This window comes from Bombina bombina, chromosome 4, assembly GCF_027579735.1.
Source record: "Bombina bombina isolate aBomBom1 chromosome 4, aBomBom1.pri, whole genome shotgun sequence".
NCBI classification, from domain to species: domain Eukaryota; kingdom Metazoa; phylum Chordata; class Amphibia; order Anura; family Bombinatoridae; genus Bombina; species Bombina bombina.
The window spans coordinates 1229376210-1229401090 of NC_069502.1; the positions used below are offsets into that span (position 1 = coordinate 1229376210).

Genomic DNA, 24881 nt, shown 5'->3' on the forward strand with positions numbered 1-24881 from the left:
CCTTCTTATCACATATACACACCAGTTATACCTTCTTATCACATATACACACCAGCTATACCTTCTTATCACATATACACACCAGCTATACCTTCTTATCACATATACACAGCAGTTATACCTTCTTATCACATATACACACCAATTATACCTTCTTTTCACATATACACACCAATTATACCTTCTTATCACATATATACACCAGCTATACCTTCTTATCACATATACACACCAGTTATACCTTCTTATCACATATCCACACCAGCTATACCTTCTTATCACATATACACACCAGCTATACCTTCTTATCACATATACACACCAGCTATACCTTCTTATCACATATACACACCAGCTATACCTTCTTATCACATATACACACCAGCTATACCTTCTTATCACATATACACACCAGCTATACCTTCTTATCACATATACACACCAGCTATACCTTCTTATCACATATACACACCAGCTATACCTTCTTATCACATATACACACCAGCTATACCTTCTTATCACATATACACACCAGCTATACCTTCTTATCACATATACACACCAGTTATACCTTCTTATCACATATACACACCAGCTATACCTTCTTATCACATATACACACCAGCTATACCTTCTTATCACATATACACACCAGCTATACCTTCTTATCACATATACACACCAGCTATACCTTCTTATCACATATACACACCAGCTATACCTTCTTATCACATATACACACCAGCTATACCTTCTTATCACATATACACACCAGCTATACCTTCTTATCACATATACACACCAGCTATACCTTCTTATCACATATACACACCAGCTATACCTTCTTATCACATATACACACCAGCTATACCTTCTTATCACATATACACACCAGCTATACCTTCTTATCACATATACACACCAGCTATACCTTCTTATCACATATACACACCAGCTATACCTTCTTATCACATATACACACCAGCTATACCTTCTTATCACATATACACACCAGCTATACCTTCTTATCACATATACACACCAGCTATACCTTTTTATCACATATACACACCAGCTATACCTTCTTATCACATACAGGGAGTGCAGAATTATTAGGCAAATTAGTATTTTGACCACATCATCCTCTTTATGCATGTTGTCTTACTCCAAGCTGTATAGGCTCGAAAGCCTACTACCAATTAAGCATATTAGGTGATGTGCATCTCTGTAATGAGAAGGGTTGTGGTCTAATGACATCAACACCCTATATCAGGTGTGCATAATTATTAGGCAACTTCCTTTCCTTTGGCAAAATGGGTCAAAAGAAGGACTTGACAGGCTCAGAAAAGTCAAAAATAGTGAGATATCTTGCAGAGGGATGCAGCACTCTTAAAATTGCAAAGCTTCTGAAGCGTGATCATCGAACAATCAAGCGTTTCATTCAAAATAGTCAACAGGGTCGCAAGAAGCGTGTGGAAAAACCAAGGTGCAAAATAACTGCCCATGAACTGAGAAAAGTCAAGCGTGCAGCTGCCAAGATGCCACTTGCCACCAGTTTGGCCATATTTCAGAGCTGCAACATCACTGGAGTGCCCAAAAGCACAAGGTGTGCAATACTCAGAGACATGGCCAAGGTAAGAGAGGCTGAAAGACGACCACCACTGAACAAGACACACAAGCTGAAACGTCAAGACTGGGCCAAGAAATATCTCAAGACTGATTTTTCTAAGGTTTTATGGACTGATGAAATGAGAGTGAGTCTTGATGGGCCAGATGGATGGGCCCGTGGCTGGATTGGTAAAGGGCAGAGAGCTCCAGTCCGACTCAGACGCCAGCAAGGTGGAGGTGGAGTACTGGTTTGGGCTGGTATCATCAAAGATGAGCTTGTGGGGCCTTTTCGGGTTGAGGATGGAGTCAAGCTCAACTCCCAGTCCTACTGCCAGTTTCTGGAAGACACCTTCTTCAAGCAGTGGTACAGGAAGAAGTCTGCATCCATCAAGAAAAACATGATTTTCATGCAGGACAATGCTCCATCACACGCGTCCAAGTACTCCACAGCGTGGCTGGCAAGAAAGGGTATAAAAGAAGAAAATCTAATGACATGGCCTCCTTGTTCACCTGATCTGAACCCCATTGAGAACCTGTGGTCCATCATCAAATGTGAGATTTACAAGGAGGGAAAACAGTACACCTCTCTGAACAGTGTCTGGGAGGCTGTGGTTGCTGCTGCACGCAATGTTGATGGTGAACAGATCAAAACACTGACAGAATCCATGGATGGCAGGCTTTTGAGTGTCCTTGCAAAGAAAGGTGGCTATATTGGTCACTGATTTGTTTTTGTTTTGTTTTTGAATGTCAGAAATGTATATTTGTGAATGTTGAGATGTTATATTGGTTTCACTGGTAAAAATAAATAATTGAAATGGGTATATATTTGTTTTTTGTTAAGTTGCCTAATAATTATGCACAGTAATAGTCACCTGCACACACAGATATCCCCCTAAAATAGCTATAACTAAAAACAAACTAAAAACTACTTCCAAAACTATTCAGCTTTGATATTACTGAGTTTTTTGGGTTCATTGAGAACATGGTTGTTCAATAATAAAATTAATCCTCAAAAATACAACTTGCCTAATAATTCTGCACTCCCTGTATACACACCAGCTATACCTTCTTATCACATATAAACTAGTTATACCTTCTAATCACATATACACCAGCTATACCTTCTTATCACATATACACACCAGTTATACCTTCTTATCACATATATACACCAATTATACCTTCTTATCACATATACACACCAGTTATACCTTCTTATCACATATATACACCAGTTATACCTTCTTATCACATTTACACACCAGTTACACTGTCTTATCACATATACACACCAGTTACACCTTCTTATCACATATACACACCAGTTATACCTTCTTATCACATATATACACCAGTTATACCTTCTTATCACATATACACACCAGTTACACTGTCTTATCACATATACACACCAGTTACACCTTCTTATCACATATACACACCAGTTATACCTTCTTATCACATATATACACCAGTTATACCTTCTTATCACATATACACACCAGTTACACTGTCTTATCACATATACACACCAGTTACACCTTCTTATCACATATACACACCAGTTATACCTTCTTATCACATATATACACCAGTTATACCTTCTTATCACATATACACACCAGTTACACCTTCTTATCACATATACACACCAGTTACACCTTCTTATCACATATACACACCAGTTATACCTTCTTATCACATATCCACACCAGTTATACCTTCTTATCACATATCCACACCAGTTATACCTTCTTATCACATATCCACACCAGTTATACCTTCTTATCACATATCCACACCAGTTATACCTTCTTATCACAAATACACACCAGTTATACCTTCTTATCACATATACACACCAGTTATACCTTCTTATCACATATAAACTAGTTATACCTTCTTATCACATATAAACTAGTTATACCTTCTTATCACATATCCACACCAGTTATACCTTCTTATCACATATACACACCAGTTATACCTTCTTATCACATATACACACCAGTTATACCTTCTTATCACATATACACACCAGTTATACCTTCTTATCACATATCCACACCAGTTATACCTTCTTATCACATATCCACACCAGTTATACCTTCTTATCACATATCCACACCAATTATACCTTCTTATCACATATCCACACCAGTTATACCTTCTTATCACATATCCACACCAGTTATACCTTCTTATCACATATACACACCAGTTATACCTTCTTATCACATATCCACACCAGTTATACCTTCTTATCACATATCCACACCAGTTATACCTTCTTATCACATATCCACACCAGTTATACCTTCTTATCACATATCCACACCAGTTATACCTTCTTATCACATATCCACACCAATTATACCTTCTTATCACATATACACACCAGCTATACCTTCTTATCACATATACACACCAGCTATACCTTCTTATCACATATACACACCAGCTATACCTTCTTATCACATATAAACTAGTTATACCTTCTTATCACATATACACCAGCTATACCTTCTTATCACATATACACACCAGTTATACCTTCTTATCACATATCCACACCAGTTATACCTTCTTATCACATATCCACACCAATTATACCTTCTTATCACATATCCACACCAGTTATACCTTCTTATCACATATCCACACCAGTTATACCTTCTTATCACATATACACACCAGTTATACCTTCTTATCACATATCCACACCAGTTATACCTTCTTATCACATATCCACACCAGTTATACCTTCTTATCACATATCCACACCAGTTATACCTTCTTATCACATATCCACACCAGTTATACCTTCTTATCACATATCCACACCAATTATACCTTCTTATCACATATACACACCAGCTATACCTTCTTATCACATATACACACCAGCTATACCTTCTTATCACATATACACACCAGCTATACCTTCTTATCACATATAAACTAGTTATACCTTCTTATCACATATACACCAGCTATACCTTCTTATCACATATACACACCAGCTATACCTTCTTATCACATATACACACCAGTTATACCTTCTTATCACATATACACACCAGCTATACCTTCTTATCACATATACACACCAGCTATACCTTCTTATCACATATACACACCAGTTATACCTTCTTATCACATATACACACCAGTTATACCTTCTTATCACATATACACACCAGTTATACCTTCTTATCACATATACACACCAGTTATACCTTCTTATCACATATACACACCAGTTATACCTTCTTATCACATATCCACACCAGTTATACCTTCTTATCACATATCCACACCAGTTATACCTTCTTATCACATATCCACACCAATTATACCTTCTTATCACATATCCACACCAGTTATACCTTCTTATCACATATCCACACCAGTTATACCTTCTTATCACATATACACACCAGTTATACCTTCTTATCACATATCCACACCAGTTATACCTTCTTATCACATATCCACACCAGTTATACCTTCTTATCACATATCCACACCAGTTATACCTTCTTATCACATATCCACACCAGTTATACCTTCTTATCACATATCCACACCAATTATACCTTCTTATCACATATACACACCAGCTATACCTTCTTATCACATATACACACCAGCTATACCTTCTTATCACATATACACACCAGCTATACCTTCTTATCACATATAAACTAGTTATACCTTCTTATCACATATACACCAGCTATACCTTCTTATCACATATACACACCAGTTATACCTTCTTATCACATATCCACACCAGTTATACCTTCTTATCACATATCCACACCAATTATACCTTCTTATCACATATCCACACCAGTTATACCTTCTTATCACATATCCACACCAGTTATACCTTCTTATCACATATACACACCAGTTATACCTTCTTATCACATATCCACACCAGTTATACCTTCTTATCACATATCCACACCAGTTATACCTTCTTATCACATATCCACACCAGTTATACCTTCTTATCACATATCCACACCAGTTATACCTTCTTATCACATATCCACACCAATTATACCTTCTTATCACATATACACACCAGCTATACCTTCTTATCACATATACACACCAGCTATACCTTCTTATCACATATACACACCAGCTATACCTTCTTATCACATATAAACTAGTTATACCTTCTTATCACATATACACCAGCTATACCTTCTTATCACATATACACACCAGCTATACCTTCTTATCACATATACACACCAGTTATACCTTCTTATCACATATACACACCAGCTATACCTTCTTATCACATATACACACCAGCTATACCTTCTTATCACATATACACACCAGTTATACCTTCTTATCACATATACACACCAGTTATACCTTCTTATCACATATACACACCAGTTATACCTTCTTATCACATATACACACCAGTTATACCTTCTTATCCCATATACACACCAGTTATACCTTCTTATCCCATATACACACCAGTTATACCTTCTTATCACATACACACCAGCTATACCTTCTTATCACATATACACACCAGTTATACCTTCTTATCACATATACACACCAGTTATACCTTCTTATCACATATACACACCAGTTATACCTTCTTATCCCATACACACCAATTAATACAGCGGATATTCTCTTACATTCTACAGTGAAAATGAGTTGATTGTGTAAAGTAGGTGTGTTTAACAAAACATAACTTGTGTGACATATGACATTAAAGCAGTAAAGATTTAGTCATAGCTAATCACAGCCTGGTACGAATCACTTCCATAGTTTTCCATGTGACACACAGTAGTGATTTAATCGCAATATAGCTTGCGCGTGTTCTGTGCAATGAAGTGGTCAAATATCTGCATAGGTGTAATGGCCAATCAAAGGGTTATTGTTGTGTTACAGGCAAAGGCTGGTAACGCACAGTTTTTACATGAAGCGCTCCAGATGCACTGAATACTGTTGTAACAGCTAATTTCATTTATTAGAATTAAAATGGAACCTTTTTTAAATGGTATGTTCTGTCTGAATCACAACAGATAATGTGTGGGTCTGGGGCTGGTTTATGTGTTGTGTATATTAGTGTAGGGGATTTCCACTCTTCACTTACAGAATCTTACAGCTATTTCTAACACTTGCACATCATATTCATTGTTTAAATGCTGTACAATAAAATAAGTGATCATTATTTAACTGAAAAAAAGAGAACTTTTTAAGTTTGCTAAACTTTACAGTAAGGAATTGATGAAGAGGAGAAAACTCCAGTTCGTTATTAGTTTTGAGACATAAACCTTACAAAAAAAAAAAAAGATTTAACCACATAGTTTATTTTTTTTAAAGAATTGGTGACCTCTGTCTTGTGCAGTAATTTTTGAGATTCTGACACAGCTGTGAGTGAGGGCGGACAGGGAAATCGTTACTGTCAGAGAGAAATGAATAAACATATCGAGTCATGATAGTCAAGAATTAAAAATGTCCTTTCATCGATACTGAGCCATATACCTGCTCCATGTTATCATTACTGAGCTCTCCACCTGCCCCACATCTTTGTCAATGCTGAGCCATTTGCCTGGCTCTGCCTCCTATCAGCCACTAACCCCCTGTCACCAGTGCCAAGCCCGGCTGCCTCGCCCCTGTCGTCTTCAATGCCAAACTCAGCCGCCTGGCCCCTGTCATCACTAGTGCCGAGCTCAGCCGCCTGGCCCCTGTCATCACTAGTGCCGAGCTCAGCCGCCTGGCCCCTGTCATCACTAGTGCCGAGCTCAGCCGCCTGGCCCCTGTCATCACTAGTGCCGAGCTCAGCCGCCTGGCCCCTGTCATCACTAGTGCCGAGCTCAGCCGCCTGGCCCCTGTCATCACTAGTGCCGAGCTCAGCCGCCTGGCCCCTGTCATCACTAGTGCCGAGCCTGGCCCCTGTCATCACTAGTGCCGAGCCTGACCGCCTGGCCCCTGTCATCACTAGGGCCAAACTCAGCCGCCTGGCCCCTGTCATCATTAGGGCCAAACTCAGCCACCTGGCCCCTGTCATCACTAGTGCCGAGCTCAGCCACCTGGCCCCTGTCATCACTAGTGCCGAGCCTGGCCCCTGTCATCACTAGTGCCGAGCTCAGCCGCCTGGCCCCTGTCATCACTAGTGCCGAGCTCAGCCGCCTGGCCCCTGTCATCACTAGTGCCGAGCTCAGCCGCCTGGCCCCTGTCATCACTAGTGCCGAGCTCAGCCGCTTGGCCCCTGTCATCACTAGTGCCGAGCTCAGCCGCCTGGCCCCTGTCATCACTAGTGCCGAGCTCAGCCGCCTGGCCCCTGTCATCACTAGTGCCAAACTCAGCCGCCTGGCCCCTGTCATCACTAGGGCCAAACTCAGCCGCCTGGCCCCTGTCATCACTAGGGCCAAACTCAGCCGCCTGGCCCCTGTCATCACTAGTGCCAAACTTAGCCGCCTGGCCTCTGTCATCACTAGTGCCGAGCTCAGCCGCCTGGCCCCTGTCATCACTAGTGCCGAGCTCAGCCGCCTGGCCCCTGTCATCACTAGTGCCGAGCTCAGCCGCCTGGCCCCTGTCATCACTAGTGCCTGAGCTCAGCCGCCTGGCCCCTGTCATCACTAGTGCCTGAGCTCAGCCGCCTGGCCCCTGTCATCACTAGTGCCGAGCCTGACCGCCTGGCCCCTGTCATCGCTAGTGCCGAGCTCAGCCGTCTAGCCCAGTTATAGTCAGATCTGTCTGTCAGTGCTAGTTTACCTATTACATACTCATAAATGATGTGCTGCTGTGTAAGATGACGTCAGTTGCAGATAATTGACCTGTTGCTTTCTGATGCTTTTGCAGGGAGCCGAGCCCATGTCTTGCTGTCACTCAGTCAGCAGGATGGCATTGAGCAACACATGGACTTTGAGAGCCGCTACACATTGCTGCAGCTGTTTGCCGAGACCACCAGCTCGGAGGAGCACTGCATTTCTTTTGAGGGAATCCACCTTCCTCAGGTGAGTAAAGGCAAGTGTGAGTGGGGAAGGTGGGTAGGGAGTTATATTGTGAGTGATGTAATGGGGAATGTATGTACAGGGGGGATTTAGAGTTTTGCTTTAGACTTTTATTTATATTTTATGGGACATTGAAAATTATGGTTCAAGTCATCTTAAAACTTTGACAATAGGTGGAAGCACAATATCATTTTTAAATACAGGGGCTAGTAGAGGAAATTGTTATCTCCAAATGATCTTGCTGAACAAAGGAATAGAACAAATACTCATATCAACATTATTATTATTATTATTCTTTATTTATAAAGCGCCAACAGATTCTGCAGCGCTGCCCATGGGTACAAGGATAACCGTACAATGGAGAAACAATACAACAAAATTTTACAGACAAAAACAGGGGGAATTGAGGGCCCTATTCCTGTGGGAACTTACAATCTAGATGGGTAGGATTGGAAACAGGAGGTGAGAATGATATTAGTGAGGAGATAGAGGGCAGCTGTTAGTTAAGTGAAGTTAGTATGTTAATGAGTCGGGTGATAAGCTTCCCTGAACAGAAAGGTCTTTAGGGAATATGTCCTAAACTAAAGAATTAAGAAATGGAAATATAAACCTATTAAAATTAGGTGTAAGGTGTCTTTTTGAGGACGTTCCAGATAAACAAAAAACTGAGGATGCAGATCTTTGCCAGGTACCCACCCTCCAACTCTCCTCAACACCGTAAGGTGTAATTTCAAACAAATTCCACATTTTAAGATAAAATCTAGTTTGTATTTTTATATAATGGTGCGTAAGAAGATGGAGTGTGTGAGACACTAGCTGTTGCCGTTCAGTGGCAGGTGGACATATTGTTTGCTTCCAATAGAGAGGGGAGAAGTCGTTTAGCGCAATTCAGCATAATGTTGAACAAGGTAATTTGAGGGTAATTACAACTATATGTATATGGGAACAATAGAGCAACCAATAACAGCGTTAATTTGCTTGATAATACAAGATTAGTAGGTTTGTAGCACCTCACAACTCTACCAGATATTATTTAAAGTGCCCTCTCCCCTGCACCTCTTCCAGCATCTATACGAAGCTGAGATATAGAATGGTCGTGCAGTGGAGTTAGCTTCCATCTGTCAACAATTTATAGTCTTCTTCCTGTTTAGATACAGAGAGAGGATTTATTTATAGACAGAAATATCTTATTCCATTGTGCATTAGAATTATTTATATTAAATCTTTCTCCTCAAGTATAACTTTATAAGTAGTAGAAATTGTATCACTTATAACATTGGGTTCCAAATGTAGTTTGTGGTCTGACCAAGTCCTCCTTGTGTGGGTGAGTAGAAATAAAGTGCCTTATTTCTTTTGCATGATGTACCGAGTCCACGGATTCATCCTAACTTGTGGGATATTGTCCTTCCTGACAGGAAGTAGCAAAGAGAGCAACACAGCAGAGCTGTCTATATAGCTCCCCCCTTAACTCCACCCCCAGTCATTCTCTTTGCTGGCTCTAATCAGGAAGAGTAAAGAGAAGAAGTGTTAAACTGTTAGTTTTATTTTATCTTCAATCAAGTGTTTGTTATTTTTAAATGGTACCGGTTGTACTATTTACTCTCAGGCAGGACATAGATGAAGATTTCTGCCTGGAGGATGATGATCTTAGCATTTGTAACTAAGGTCCACTGCTGTTCCCACAGAAGCTGAGGAGTACAGGAAAACTTCAGTGTGAGGAGCGGTTTCTTGCTATACAGCAATGAGGTATGTTCAGTCATATTTTCTGCAGAGACTGTGTTAACTCAGAAAGGCTGACAGTGTCCCCATTAGGGGAAGGGTAAGCAGTAATCCTAGTGTTATCAGAGGTTTTTACTAGCTTGCATAAAAGGTTAATTTTTTGTGGGCACTCAGTTTGTTATGTGAATTTGGGACAAACGTTTTTGTGTCTGGGAGTAACATTTTCTGTTTTATGGGGCATTTGCTTGAGGGTTCTTTGGGGTTGTTTATAACTGTCCAAGGAGCACTCCTCTGTTGTGGCTATAATATGCACCACACCTGTGCTTAACCCTTTTAAGAAAGCACAGTTATCGATAAGCAAAACACTTCCTACTGTTCCACTACTGCAGGAGTGTGTTATCCATATAAAGATTAATGAAAAAAGATGTGGGCGAGAAAGTGCATTTAGATAATGAAAGGTTGACGAACATGAAACCTGTACAAATTGTTATACCGCAAATGGTCACATGGTATATAAGCAACACTTGTAATCAGAATGTTGTAGCAAAAAAATAGTAACTGTGACAGGTTTCAAATAAAGACATTCTTCACTTTTCCAGTTATGTTCGTATAAAACTTAGCTTTTATTTGAAAAGACTTGAGTAAAAGTAAATAATGGTACAGACCTGGAGAAGAATCCTTATTGACTTTGACAAACAAAGTGCTAAATACCTCCGACACCTGAAGGGGCGTCACTAAACTCGTTTCGCTGTAGCTTTCTCAATAGTGACTGATTGAGAAAGCTACGGCGAAACGTGTCTAGTGACGCCCCTTCAGGTGTCGGAGGTATTTAGCACTTTGTTTGTCAAAGTCAATAAGAATTCTTCTCCAGGTCTGTACCATTATTTACTTTTACTCAAGTCTTTTCAAATAAAAGCTAAGTTTTATACGAACATAACTGGAAAAGTGTCTTTATTTGAAACCTGTCAGTTACTATTTCTTCTGTTAAGTGTGATCAGTCCACGGGTCATCATTACTTGTGGGATATTAACTGCTCCCCTACAGGAAGTGCAAGAGGATTCACCCAGCAGAGTTGCTATATAGCTCCTCCCCTCTACGTCACCTCCAGTCATTCTCTTGCACCCAACGACTAGATAGGATGTGTGAGAGGACTATGGTGATATATTTAGTTTTTATATCTTCAATCAAAAGTTTGTTATTTTATAATAGCACCGGAGTGTGTTATTCCTTCTCTGGTAGAATTTGAAGAAGAATCTACCTGAGTTTTTCTATGATTTTAGCCGGAGTAGTTAAGATCATATTGCTGTTTCTCGGCCATCTGAGGAGAGGTAAACTTCAGATCAGGGGACAGCAGGCAGATTAATCTGCAAAGAGGTATGTAGCAGTTTATTATTTTCTGACATGGAATTGATGAGAAAATCCTGCCATACCGTTATAATGTAAACTCAGCCTTGAATGCAGTAGATGTAGCTGATATCAGGCTGTCATGTATGTATATTTTACACTTCAGTTTTCTGGGAAATGGTACTTCTCTGGCTATTAAAAACTGTATATTCTGACAAAGATTGATGCTATAACTTAATTATTTTATCTGTTATAATATTTTCTGTGCTTCTTAAAGGCACAGTTCGTTTTCATATTATTTGTAAATTACTTTGAAAAGTATTTCCAAGTTGCTGTTTATTTGCTAGTGTGTTAAACATGTCTGATTCAGAGGAATATCTCTGTGCTATATGTGTTAATGCCAAAGTGGAGCCCAATAGAAATTTATGTACTAAATGTATTGATGCTACTTTAAAAAATAGTCAATCTGTACAAATTGAACATATTTCACCAAACAACGAGGGGAGAGTTATGCCGACTAACTCGCCTCACGTGTCAGTACCTGCATCTCCCGCTCAGGAGGTGCGTGATATTGTAGCGCCGAGTGCATCTGGGCGGCCATTACAAATCACATTACAAGATATGGCTACTGTTATGACTGAAGTTTTGGCTAAACTACCAGAACTAAGAGGTAAACGTGATCACTCTGGGATGAGAACAGAGTGGGCTGATAATGCAAGGGCCATGTCTGATACTGCGTCACAGTTTGCAGAACGTGAAGACGGAGAGCTTCATTCTGTGGGTGACGGTTCTGATCCAAATAAACTGGACTCAGACATTTCAAATTTTAAATTTAAGCTTGAGAACCTCCGTGTGTTACTAGGGGAGGTATTAGCGGCTCTGAATGATTGTAACACAGTTGCAATCCCAGAAAAAATGTGTAGGTTGGATAAATATTTTGCGGTACCGACAAGTACTGACGTTTTTCCTATACCTAAGAGACTTACTGACATTGTTACTAAGGAGTGGGATAGACCCGGTGTGCCTTTCTCACCCCCTCCTATATTCAGAAAAATGTTTCCAATAGACGCCGCCACACGGGACTTATGGCAAATGGTCCCTAAGGTGGAGGGAGCAGTTTCTACTTTAGCTAAGCGTACCACTATCCCAGTGGAGGATAGCTGTGCTTTTTCAGATCCAATGGATAAAAAATTAGAGGGTTACCTTAAGAAAATGTTTGTTCAACAAGGGTTTATATTGCAACCTCTTGCATGTATTGAGCCTGTCACGGTTGCAGCAGCATTTTGGTTTGAGTCTCTGGAAGAGACACTTCAATCATCCACACTAGATGACATCACACACAAACTTAAATTCCTTAAGTTAGCTAATTCATTTATTTCAGATGCCGTAGTACATTTAACTAAACTTGCGGCTAAAAATTCAGGATTCGCCATTCAGGCACGCAGAGCTCTGTGGCTAAAATCCTGGTCAGCTGATGTTACGTCTAAATCTAAATTGCTTAATATTCCTTTCAAAGGGCAGACCTTATTCGGGCCCGGCTTGAAAGAGATTATTGCTGACATTACAGGAGGTAAAGGTCATGCCCTGCCTCAGGACAAGGCCAAAGCCAAGGCTAGACAGTCCAATTTTCGTTCCTTTCGTAATTTCAAAGCAGGAGCAGCATCAACTTCCTCTGCACCAAAACAGGAAGGAGCTGTTGCTCGCTACAGACAAGGCTGGAAACCTAACCAGTCCTGGAACAGGGGCAAACAGGCCAGAAAACCTGCTGCTGCCCCTAAGACAGCATGAATTGAGGGCCCCCGATCCGGGACCGGATCTAGTGGGGGGCAGACTTTCCCTCTTCGCCCAGGCTTGGGCAAGAGATGTTCAGGATCCCTGGGCGTTAGAGATCATATCTCAGGGATACCTTCTGGACTTCAAATCCTCTCCCCCAAGAGGGAGATTTCATCTGTCAAGGTTGTCAACAAACCTAACAAAGAAGGAAGCGTTTCTACGCTGCGTACAAGATCTTTTATTAATGGGAGTGATCCATCCAGTTCCGCGGTTGGAACAAGGACAAGGGTTTTACTCAAATCTGTTTGTAGTTCCCAAAAAGAGGGAACCTTCAGGCCAATCTTGGATTTAAAGATCCTAAACAAATTCCTAAGAGTTCCATCGTTCAAGATGGAAACTATTCGAACAATTTTGCCCATGATCCAAGAGGGTCAGTACTTGACCACAGTGGATTTAAAGGATGCTTACCTTCACATACCGATTCACAGAAGTCATTACCGGTATCTAAGGTTTGCCTTTTTAGACAGGCATTACCAGTTTGTAGCTCTTCCATTCGGACTGGCTACGGCTCCAAGAATCTTCACAAAGGTTCTGGGCACTCTTCTGGCGGTACTAAGACCGCGAGGAATTTCAGTAGCTCCGTACTTAGACGACATACTGATACAAGCTTCAAGCTTTCAAACTGCCAAATCTCATACAGAGATAGTACTGGCATTTCTAAGGTCGCATGGATGGAAAGTGAACGAAGAGAAAAGTTCTCTCTTTCCACTCACAAGAGTTCCCTTCCTGGGGACTCTGATAGATTCTGTAGAAATGAAGATTTACCTGACAGAGGACAGGTTAACAAAACTTCAAAATGCATGCCGTGTCCTTCATTCCATTCAAGAGACCAGAAATTCTCTTCTATGGTGGCTTTATCGGCCACATCTGTCCAGGGGAATGCCATTCAGCAGGCCAGACTGGTCAATTGTAACAACAGACGCCAGCCTACTAGGTTGGGGCGCTGTCTGGAATTCTCTGAAGGCTCAGGGACTATGGAATCAGGAGGAGAGTCTTCTTCCAATAAACATTCTGGAATTGAGAGCAGTCCTCAATGCTCTTCTGGCTTGGCCCCAGTTAGCAACTCGGGGGTTCATCAGGTTCCAGTCGGACAACATCACGACTGTAGCTTATATCAACCATCAGGGAGGGACAAGAAGCTCCCTAGCAATGATGGAAGTATCGAAGATAATTCGCTGGGCAGAGTCTCACTCTTGCCACCTGTCTGCAATCCACATCCCGGGAGTGGAGAACTGGGAGGCGGATTTCTTAAGTCGTCAGACTTTTCATCCGGGGGAGTGGGAACTTCATCCAGAGGTCTTTGCCCAAATACTTCCACGTTGGGGCAAACCAGAGATAGATCTCATGGCGTCTCGACAGAACGCCAAGCTTCCGCGCTACGGGTCCAGATCCAGGGATCCGGGAGCGGTCCTGATAGATGCCTTGACAGCACCATGGACCTTCAGGATGGCTTATGTGTTTCCACCTTTCCCGATGCTTCCTCGATTGATTGCCAGAATCAAACAGGAGAAAGCATCAGTGATTCTAATAGCGCCTGCATGGCCACGCAGGACTTGGTATACAGATCTGGTGGACATGTCATTCTGTCCACCTTGGTCGTTACCTCTGAAACAGGACCTTCTGATTCAGGGTCCTTTCAAACATCAAAATCTAACTTCTCTGAAGCTGACTGCTTGGAAATTGAACGCTTGATCTTATCAAAGCGTGGTTTTTCTGAGTCAGTTATTGATACCTTAATACAGGCTAGGAAGCCTGTCACCAGAAAGATTTACCATAAAATATGGCGTAAATACCTATATTGGTGCGAATCCAAAGGTTACTCTTGGAGTAAGGTTAGGATTCCTAGGATATTGTCTTTTCTACAAGAAGGTTTAGAAAAGGGGTTATCCGCTAGTTCCTTAAAGGGACAGATCTCAGCTCTGTCCATTCTGTTACACAAGCGTCTGTCAGAAGTTCCAGACGTTCAGGCTTTTTGTCAGGCTTTGGCCAGGATTAAACCTGTGTTTAAAGCTGTGGCTCCACCATGGAGTTTAAACCTTGTTCTTAACGTTTTACAGGGTGTTCCGTTTGAACCCCTTCATTCCATTGATATAAAGTTGTTATCTTGGAAAGTTCTATTTTTAATGGCTATTTCCTCGGCTCGAAGAGTCTCTGAGTTATCAGCCTTACATTGTGATTCTCCTTATTTGATTTTTCACTCGGATAAGGAGGTCAGGAAATCAAAGATTTTGTCTACCTGCCGAGCTCTTCATTCCATTCCTCGGCCGTCAGTGGCTCAGTGTATGGAGTTAATCGGACTAATGGTAGCGGCAATGGACATAGTTCCGTTTGCTCGCTTGCATCTCAGACCACTGCAACTATGCATGCTCAATCAGTGGAATGGGGATTATGTGGATTTATCTCCTCAGATAAATCTGGATCAAGAGACCAGAGACTCTCTTCTTTGGTGGTTGTCACAGGATCATCTGTCCCAGGGAATGTGTTTCCGCAGGCCAGAATGGGTTATAGTGACGACAGACGCCAGTCTTCTGGGCTGGGGTGCAGTCTGGAGTTCCCTGAAAGCTCAGGGTTTGTGGACTCGGGAGGAGGCTCTCCTACCGATAAATATTCTGGAATTAAGAGCGATATTCAATGCTCTCCAGGCATGGCCTCAGCTGGCTTTGGCCACATTCATCAGGTTTCAGTCGGACAACATCATGACTGTGGCTTATATCAATCATAAAGGCGGAACAAAGAGTTCCTTAGCGATGATAGAGGTCTCAAGGATAATCCAATGGGCAGAGGCTCACTCTTGCCATCTGTCAGCGATCTATATCCCAGGTGTAGAGAACTGGTAGAGGCAGATTTTCTAAGTCGTCAGACTTTTCATCCGGGGGAGTGGGAACTCCATCCGGAGGTGTTTGCTCAGCTGGTTCGGCCATGGGGCACACCAGAGTTGGATCTGATGGCGTCTCGTCAGAACGCCAAACTTCCTTGTTAAGGCTCCAGGTCAAGGGATCCTCAGGCTGTACTGATAGATGCTCTAGCAGTACCCTGGTCGTTCAACCTGGCTTATGTGTTTCCACCTTTCCCTCTCCTTCCACGTCTGATTGCCAGAATCAAACTGGAGAGAGCATCAGTGATTTTGATAGCGCCTTCGTGGCCACGCAGGACTTGGTATGCAGACCTGGTGGACATGTCATCCCTTCCACCATGGTCTCTGCCATTGAGACAGTACCTTCTGATTCAAGGTCCATTCAAGCATCCAAATCTAATTTCTCTGCAACTGACTGCTTGGAGATTGAACGCTTGATTCTATCAAAGCAGGGTTTCTCTGAGTCAGTCATAAATACCTTGATTCAGGCTCGAAAGCCTGTTACCAGAAAAATCTATCATAAGATATGGTGTAAATATCTTTTTTGGTGCGAATCCAAAGGCTTCTCCTGGAGTAAAATCAGGATTCCTAGGATTTTGTCTTTTCTCCAAGAGGGATTGGAGAAAGGATTATCAGCTAGTTCCCTAAAGGGACAGATATCTGCTCTGTCTATTTTGTTGCACAAGCGTCTGGCAGATGTTCCAGACGTTTGGGCTTTTTGTCAGGCTTTAGTTAGAATTAAGCCTGTGCTTAAACCTATTGCTCCACCATGGAGTCTAAATTTAGTTCTTAGAGTTCTTCAGGGGGTTCCGTTTGAACCCATGCATTCCATAGATATTAAGCTTTTATCTTGGAAAGTTTTGTTCCTAGTTGCTATCTCTTCAGCTCGAAGAGTTTCTGAACTATCTGCATTACAATGTGACTCTCCTTATCTTGTGTTCCATGCTGATAAGGTGGTTTTGCGTACCAAGCCTGGGTTCCTACCTAAGGTTGTTACTAACAGGAATATCAATCAAGAAATTGTTGTTCCTTCTCTGTGTCCTAATCCTTCTTGTAAGAAGGAACGTCTGTTGCACAACTTGGACGTGGTTCGTGCTTTGAAATTTTATTTGCAGGCAACCAAAGATTTTCGTCAAACATCTTCTTTGTTTGTTGTCTATTCTGGAAAGCGTAGGGGTCAAAAGGCTACGGCGACTTCTCTTTCCTTTTGGCTGAAAAGCATCATCCGTTTGGCTTATGAGACTGCTGGACAGCAGCCTCCTGAAAGGATTACAGCTCATTCTACTAGAGCGGTAGCTTCCACATGGGCTTTTAAAAATTATGCTTCTGTTGAACAGATTTGTAAGGCTGCGACTTGGTCGTCGCTTCATACCTTTTCAAAATTTTATAAATGTTATACTTTTGCTTCTTCGGAGGCTATTTTTGGGAGAAAGGTTTTGCAAGCAGTGGTGCCTTCCGTTTAAAAGGTTCCTGTCTTGTCCCTCCCTTCATCCATGTCCTAAAGCTTTGGTATTGGTATCCCACAAGTTAGGATGAATCCGTGGACTCGGTACATCATGCAAAAGAAAACAAAATTTATGCTTACCTGATAAATTTCTTTCTTTTGCGACGTACCGAGTCCACGGCCCGACCTGTCTATTCAAGACAGATAGTATTTTTTATGTAAACTTCAGTCACCTCTGCGCCTTATAGTTTCTCCTTTTCTTCCTTGGCCTTCGGTCGAATGACTGGGAGGTGGAGTTAAGGGGGGAGCTATATATAGACAGCTCTGCTGTGGTGCTCTGTTTGCTACTTCCTGTCAGGAAGGACAATATCCCACAAGTTAGGATGAATCCATGGACTCTTTACATCGCAAAAGAAAGAAATTTATCAGGTAAGCATAAATTTTGTTTTGAAAGTACGGAAGCCATGACAATGGGAGATTTGGAAGCCGTTCTCTGTCAGAGAAAGATTTGAGTTTTTCTCCAATAAAATTGGGGCTATGGATTTGTATACCATCTATACGGAGTCCTTTGTGAAATTGAGAGCCCCTTAAGGCTTTATGTCCCAGAAGAGGGGTCGGGGTGATGAATATGTTGAAAAAGGACATTGATAAAGTAGTGAGTCCCACACATTAAGTGTTTCTGCTATCATTAGATTTTTGGAAATAGCCCTTGCTCCATCTTTTTTTATGTCCCCCTCAAGTTTAACCCATTATTTTTCTTGTAGATGGAAGTTCCAGTGTAAAACTCATTAAAGATGAATGGCAGCATAATAGTGTATAATATTATATCAAACCTCCCCTTTTCCTCATCTATGGCTTTTTTCACCTTAGGCTTCTTGTGCCCCCAAATATATTGAAGTAACAGATTTTGAAATGAAAGTTGGTTGGATTTGGCTAAAGGCATTGGGGCTGCTTAGAATATATAAAGAATTTTAGATAATAGTCATTTTAAGCGCAGCTATTCGCCCCAGCCAAGAAAGTTCTATCTGAGATATCCAGCAGGAAAGAGATGTTGGGGAGGGGTATAGTGTACCCATGTCAGAGAGGAAGCTAGTACAGTAAGTAATAGAGGTTGACTGAATGTCTCATGCAGGACCACATGGCTTAAAGGTACATAAAACCCATGATTCAGATAAAACATACATTTTAAACAAATTTCTAGTGTACTTCTATTATTGATTTCTTCTACAAGATACGACGAGTCCACTGATTTCATCCTTACTTGTGGGATATTATCCTCCTGCTAACAGGAAGTGACTGAGCTGTATATATAGCTTCTCCCTTCACTCCACCCCCATTCATTCTCTTTGCCTGTGTTTGTACTAGGAAGAGGTAAAGTGAGGTGTTAGTTTTAGTTTCTTCAATCAAGAAGTGTTTTTATTTTAAATGGTACCTGTGTGTACTATTTTCCTCAGGGAAGATATGGAAGAAGATTTCTGCCCTGAGATTGATGATCTTAGCAGATGTAACTAAGATCCATGTTGGTTCCCACAGAGTTTCTGAAGGTAGTGCAAGAGAAATCTTCAGTGTGGAGAACGGTGTCATGCTACAAGCAGCATTGAGGTATGTTTAGTCCTTTATTTCTGAGGAGACTTGGTATATCAGAACTGGCTGACATTTTTTTCCCTGCAAGGGAAGGGGTAAGCAGTAGACCTGTAAACAAATGTATTACTGAAAAACCTGTGTTTATTTTATTGACATAGTACTGGGCTTAATGCAGCAAAGGGCTTATTGCAGCATATATCAGAGACACAGGGAGAGGCAGCTTAACTTTTTTTTTTATTTGGAAAAATAACAAATAATCAATATGGCTGTTTAGTGAGGTTGTGTTTAGGGGACCACATGGCTTATTGCTAAACCGCTTCCCATGCCGTTGTACAGGCTAATGCGAATGTCGTCCATGATGGGCGGGGCCTATTTTCGCACGCTCAGACGCGCAGTTTACTCTGACTGAGAAGGCAGCAGGCATTAGCTCCAGTTGGGCCTAAACTGATGTTCTGTTAACCGGATCGTTGTCGAGTCATTTTGCAGTACCCTGGGGGCAGGGGTCGTTTTTTCAAATCAAATACATTTTTTGCTATAAATGTCTTTTAGAGGTTAATTTTACCCTTTGCTCTTAGGGTTCAATAATTTTTGGCACTATTGATTATGTATAGTTAATTATATAGCGTTTTTTTAACGTTTTTAGGCAGTTTGGGAAAAATTGTGCGTTTTTTTATATCTTAAAGGCGCAGTACACGTTTTTCAAAAAATTGTTTATATCAATAAATAAAGTGTTTAACGACTATTGTGGTTATTACTAGTCTGTTCAACATGTCTGACATTGAGGAAACTCATTGCTCTATGTGTTTAGAAGCCATTGTGGAACCCCCTCTTACATTGTGTACCTCTTGTACTGAAAGAGCCTTACAATGTAAAAAGCATATTTTAGGTAAAGAAAGTGTGCCTAAGGATGATTCTCAATCCGAAGAGAATCAGGATATGCCATCCAATACTCCCCAAGTGTCACAACCTTTAATGCCCACACAAGCAACGCCAAGTACCTCTAGTGCGTCTAATTCTTTTACTCTGCAGGAGATGGCTGCAGTTATGTCAACTACCCTTACAGAGGTATTATCTAAATTACCAGTGTTACAGGGAAAACGCAGTAGGTCAGGTATTAATATGTGAATACTAAATCCTCTGATGCTTTATTGGATATTTCCGATGTACCCTCACAGTGCTCTGAGTTGGGGGTCAGGGAATTGTTGTCTGAGGGAGAACTTTCAAACTCAGGAAATGTGTTACCTCAGACAGATTCGGACATGATGTCCTTTAAATTTAAGCTTGAACACCTCCGCCTGTTACTTCAGGAGGTTATAGATTGTGACCCTATTGAGATACCTCCAGAGAAATTGTGTAAGATGGACAAATATCTAGAGGTACCTTACACTGATGTTTTTCCGGTTCCTAAAAGAATTTCGGAAATTGTAAAAAAAGGAATGGGATAGACCAGGTATATACCGTTCTCTCCCCCTCCTAATTTTAAGAAAATGTTTCCCATATCAGACACCATTCGGGACTCTTGGCAAATGGTCCCTAAGGTGGAGGGAGCTATATCTACCCTGGCTAAGCGTACAACTATACCTATTGAGGACAGTTGTGCTTTCAAAGACCCTATGGATAAAAAGTTAGAGGGTCTTCTAAAGAAATTATTTATTCATCAGGGTTTCCTTTTACAACCTACGGCTTGCATTGTTCCAGTTACTACTGCAGCAGCTTTTTGGTTTGATGCTCTAGAAGAGTCTCTGAAGGTTGAGACTCCATTAGAGGACATTTTGGATAGAATTAAGGCTCTCAAGCTAGCTAATTATTTTATTACTGATGCCACTTTTCAAATTGCTAAATTAGCTGCAAAAAATGCAGGATTTGCTATTTTAGTGCGTAGAGCGTTATGGCTCAAATTTTGGGCTGCTGATGTGTCATCAAAATCTAAGCTTTTAGCTATTCCTTTTAAAGGTAAGACCCTATTCGGGCCTGAATTGAAGGAAATCATTTGTGACATTACTGGAGGTAAAGGCCATACCCTACCTCAGGATAAGTCTGTTAAGATGAGGGGTAAACAAAGTAATTTTCGTTCCTTTCGAAATTTTAAAGGACCTTCTGCTTCCTCTTCCTCCACAAAGCAGGAAGGGAATTTTGCTCAATCCAAGTCAGTCTGGAGACCCAACCAGGCTTGGAATAAAGGTAAACAATCCAATAAGTCCGCTGCTGCTACAAAGACCCCGATCTGTAGGGGGCAGACTTTCTTTCTTTGCTCAGGCTTGGGCAAGAGACGTTCAGGACCCCTGGGCACTGGAAATCGTGACCCACGGGTATCAACTGGAATTCAAGGATTTTCTCCCAAGAGGGAGATTTCATCTTAAACGATTATCTGTAGACCAGATAAAAAGAGAGGCGTTCTTACGCTGTGTAAAAGACCTCTTTACCATGGGAGTAATTTGTCCCGTTCCAAAACTGGAACAGGGACAGGGATTTTACGCAAATCTTTTCGTGGTTCCCAAAAAAGAGGGAACTTTCAGACCCATTTTAGATCTCAAGTGTCTAAACAAGTTTCTCAGAGTTCCATCATTCAAGATGGAGACTATACGAACAATCTTACCAATGATCCAGGAGGGTCAATATATGACTACCGTGGACTTGAAGGATGCATACCTTCATATCCCTATTCAGAAGGATCATCATCAGTTCCTAAGGTTTTCCTTCCTGGACAAACATTATCAGTTCGTGGCTCTTTCCTTTGGGTTGCCCACAGCACCCAGGATCTTCACAAAGGTTCTAGGGTCCCTTCTGGCACTTCTCAGACCACGGGGCATAGCAGTGGCGCCTTATCTGGACGATATTTTGATCCAGGCGTCAACTTATCTGACAAAATCTCACACGGACACAGTGTTGTCTTTCCTGAGAACTCACGGTTGGAAGGTGAACATAGAAAAGAGTTCACTAGTTCCACAGACAAGGGTTCCCTTCTTGGGAACTCTGATAGACATGGTAGACATGAAAATATTTCTGACGGAGGTCAGAAAATCAAAGATTCTAAATACTTGCCGAGCACTTCAGTCCATTCCTCGGCCATCAGTGGCTCAGTGTATGGAGGTCATTGGATTAATGGTAGCGGCAATGGACATCATTCCGTTTGCTCACTTTCATCTCAGACCACTGCAGCTGTGCATGCTCGGACAGTGGAATGGGGACTATGCGAATTTATCTCCTCAGATAAATCTGGATCAAGAGACCAGAGACTCTCTTCTTTGGTGGTTGTCGCCGGATCATCTGTCCCAGGGGACTTGTTTCCGCAGACCCTCGTGGGTGATAGTGACAACGGACAACAGTCTACTGGGCTGGGGTGCAGTCTGGAATTCCCTGAAGACTCAGGGTGTTTGGTGGAGTCTCTACTTCCAATCAATATTCTGGAACTGAGAGCAATATTCAATGCGCTTCAGGCGTGGCCTCGGTTGGCTTCGGCCAAATTCATCAGATTCCACTCGGACAATATCACGACTGTGGCGTATATCAATCATTAGGGGGGGAACAAGGAGTTCCTTAGCGATGATAGAAGTATCAAAGATAATCAGATGGGCAGAGGCCCACTCTTGCTATCTATCAGCAATCTACATCCCATGAGTAGAGAACTGGGAAGCAGATTTTCTAAGTCGTCAGACTTTTTCATCCGGGGGGTGTGGGAACTCCACCCGGAGGTGTTGCCTCATTGATTCGCCAATGGGGCAGCCCGGAATTAGATCTGATGGCATCTCGTCAGAATGCCAAGCATCCACGTTACGGATCCAAGTTGAGGGATCCTCATGCCGAACTGATAGATGCCTTGGCAGTACCTTGGTCGTTCAGCCTAGCTTATGTGTTTCCATAGTTTCCTCTCCTTCCATGCATGATTGCTCGGATCAAACAGGAGAGAGCTTCAGTAATCCTGATCGCGCCTGCGTGGTATGCGGATCTAGTGGACATGTCCTCTCTGCCACCATGGAAACTTCCTTTGAGACAGGACCTTCTCATTCAAGGTCCTTTCCAACATCCAAATATAAATTCTCTGCAGCTGACTGCTTGGAGATTGAACGCTTGATTTTATCTAAGCGGGGATTCTGATTCGGTCATCAATACTTTGATACAGGCTCGTAAGCCTGTCACTAGAAAAATCTATCATAAGATATGGCGTAAAATGTCTTTATTGGTGTGAATCCAAGGGTTACTCATGGAGTAAAGTTAGGGTTCCCAGGATTCTGTCTTTTCTCCAAGAAGGATTGGAGAAAGGGTTGTCGGCAAGTTCCTTAAAGGGACAGATTTCTGCTTTGTCAATTTTGCTTCACAAACGTTTGGCAGATGTGCCAGATATTCAGTCTTTTTGTCAGGCTCTAAACAGAATTAAGCCTGTATTTAGACCAATTACTCCTCCCTGGAGTTTGAATTTAGTCCTTCGAGTTCTTCAAGGGGTTCCGTTTGAACCCATGCATTCCATAGATATTAAACTGTTATCTTGGAAAGTTTTGTTTTTGGTTGCTATTTCTTCTGCTCGAAGAGTTTCGGAGCTTTCAGCGTTACAATGTGATTCGCCTTATCTTATATTTCATTCTGATAAGGTGGTTTTGCGTACCAAACCTGGATTTCTTCCTAAGGTTGTTTCAAATAAGAATATTAATCAGGAAATTGTTGTTCCTTCCTTGTGTCCTAATCCTTCTTCTAAGAAGGAGCGTCTGTTACATAATCTGGACTTGGTCCGTGCCTTGAAGTTTTACTTACAGGCAACCAAGGATTTCCGTAAATCATCTTCATTATTCATTGTTTATTCTGGAAAGTGTAGGGGTCAGAAAGCTATGGCTATCTCTTTCTTTTTGGCTGAGGAGTATCATCCGCCTGGCATATGAGACTGCTGGACAGCAGCCTCCTGAAAGAATTACGGCTCATTCTACTAGGGCTGTGGCTTCCACATGGGCTTTTAAAACCGATGCTTCTGTTGAACAGATTTGTAAGGCTGCGACTTGGTCGTCCCTTCATACTTTTTCCAAATTTTCAAAATTTGATACTGTTGCTTCTTCTGAGGCTGTTTTTGGGAGGTAAGTTCTTCAAGCAGTGGTGCCTTCCCTTTAGGTCTCTGTCTTGTCCCTCCCTTTCATCCGTGTCCTGTAGCTTTGGTATTGTATCCCACAAGTAAGGATGAAATCTGTGGACTCGTCATATCTTGTAGAAGAAAAGGAAATTTATGCTTACCTGATAAATTGATTTCTTCTACGATACGAGTCCACGGCCCTCCCTGTCATTTTAAGACAGATTATATTTTATTTTTACAACTTCAGTCACCTCTGCACCTTTTAGCTTTTTCTTTCTCTTCCTAAACCTTCGGTCGAATGACTGGGGGGTGGAGTCAAGGGAGGAGCTATATATACAGCTCTGCTGTGGTGCTGTTTGCCACTTTCTGTTAGCAGGAGGATAATATCCCACAAGTAAGGATGAAATCCGTGGACTCAGCGTATCGTAGAAG

General features: G+C 41.6%; 1 protein-coding gene across 1 annotated transcript in view; it reads left to right on the forward strand.

Annotated features, from left to right (window-relative positions):
• The window catches only part of CUL9 (cullin 9), a gene marked incomplete in the record, with an annotated part of 1346550 nt that overhangs the window by 123422 nt on the left and 1198247 nt on the right, over nt 1–24881 (forward strand). The window contains 1 exon segment of the mRNA XM_053712774.1: nt 8467–8621. Within this exon segment, the coding sequence (XP_053568749.1) occupies nt 8467–8621 (155 nt within the window).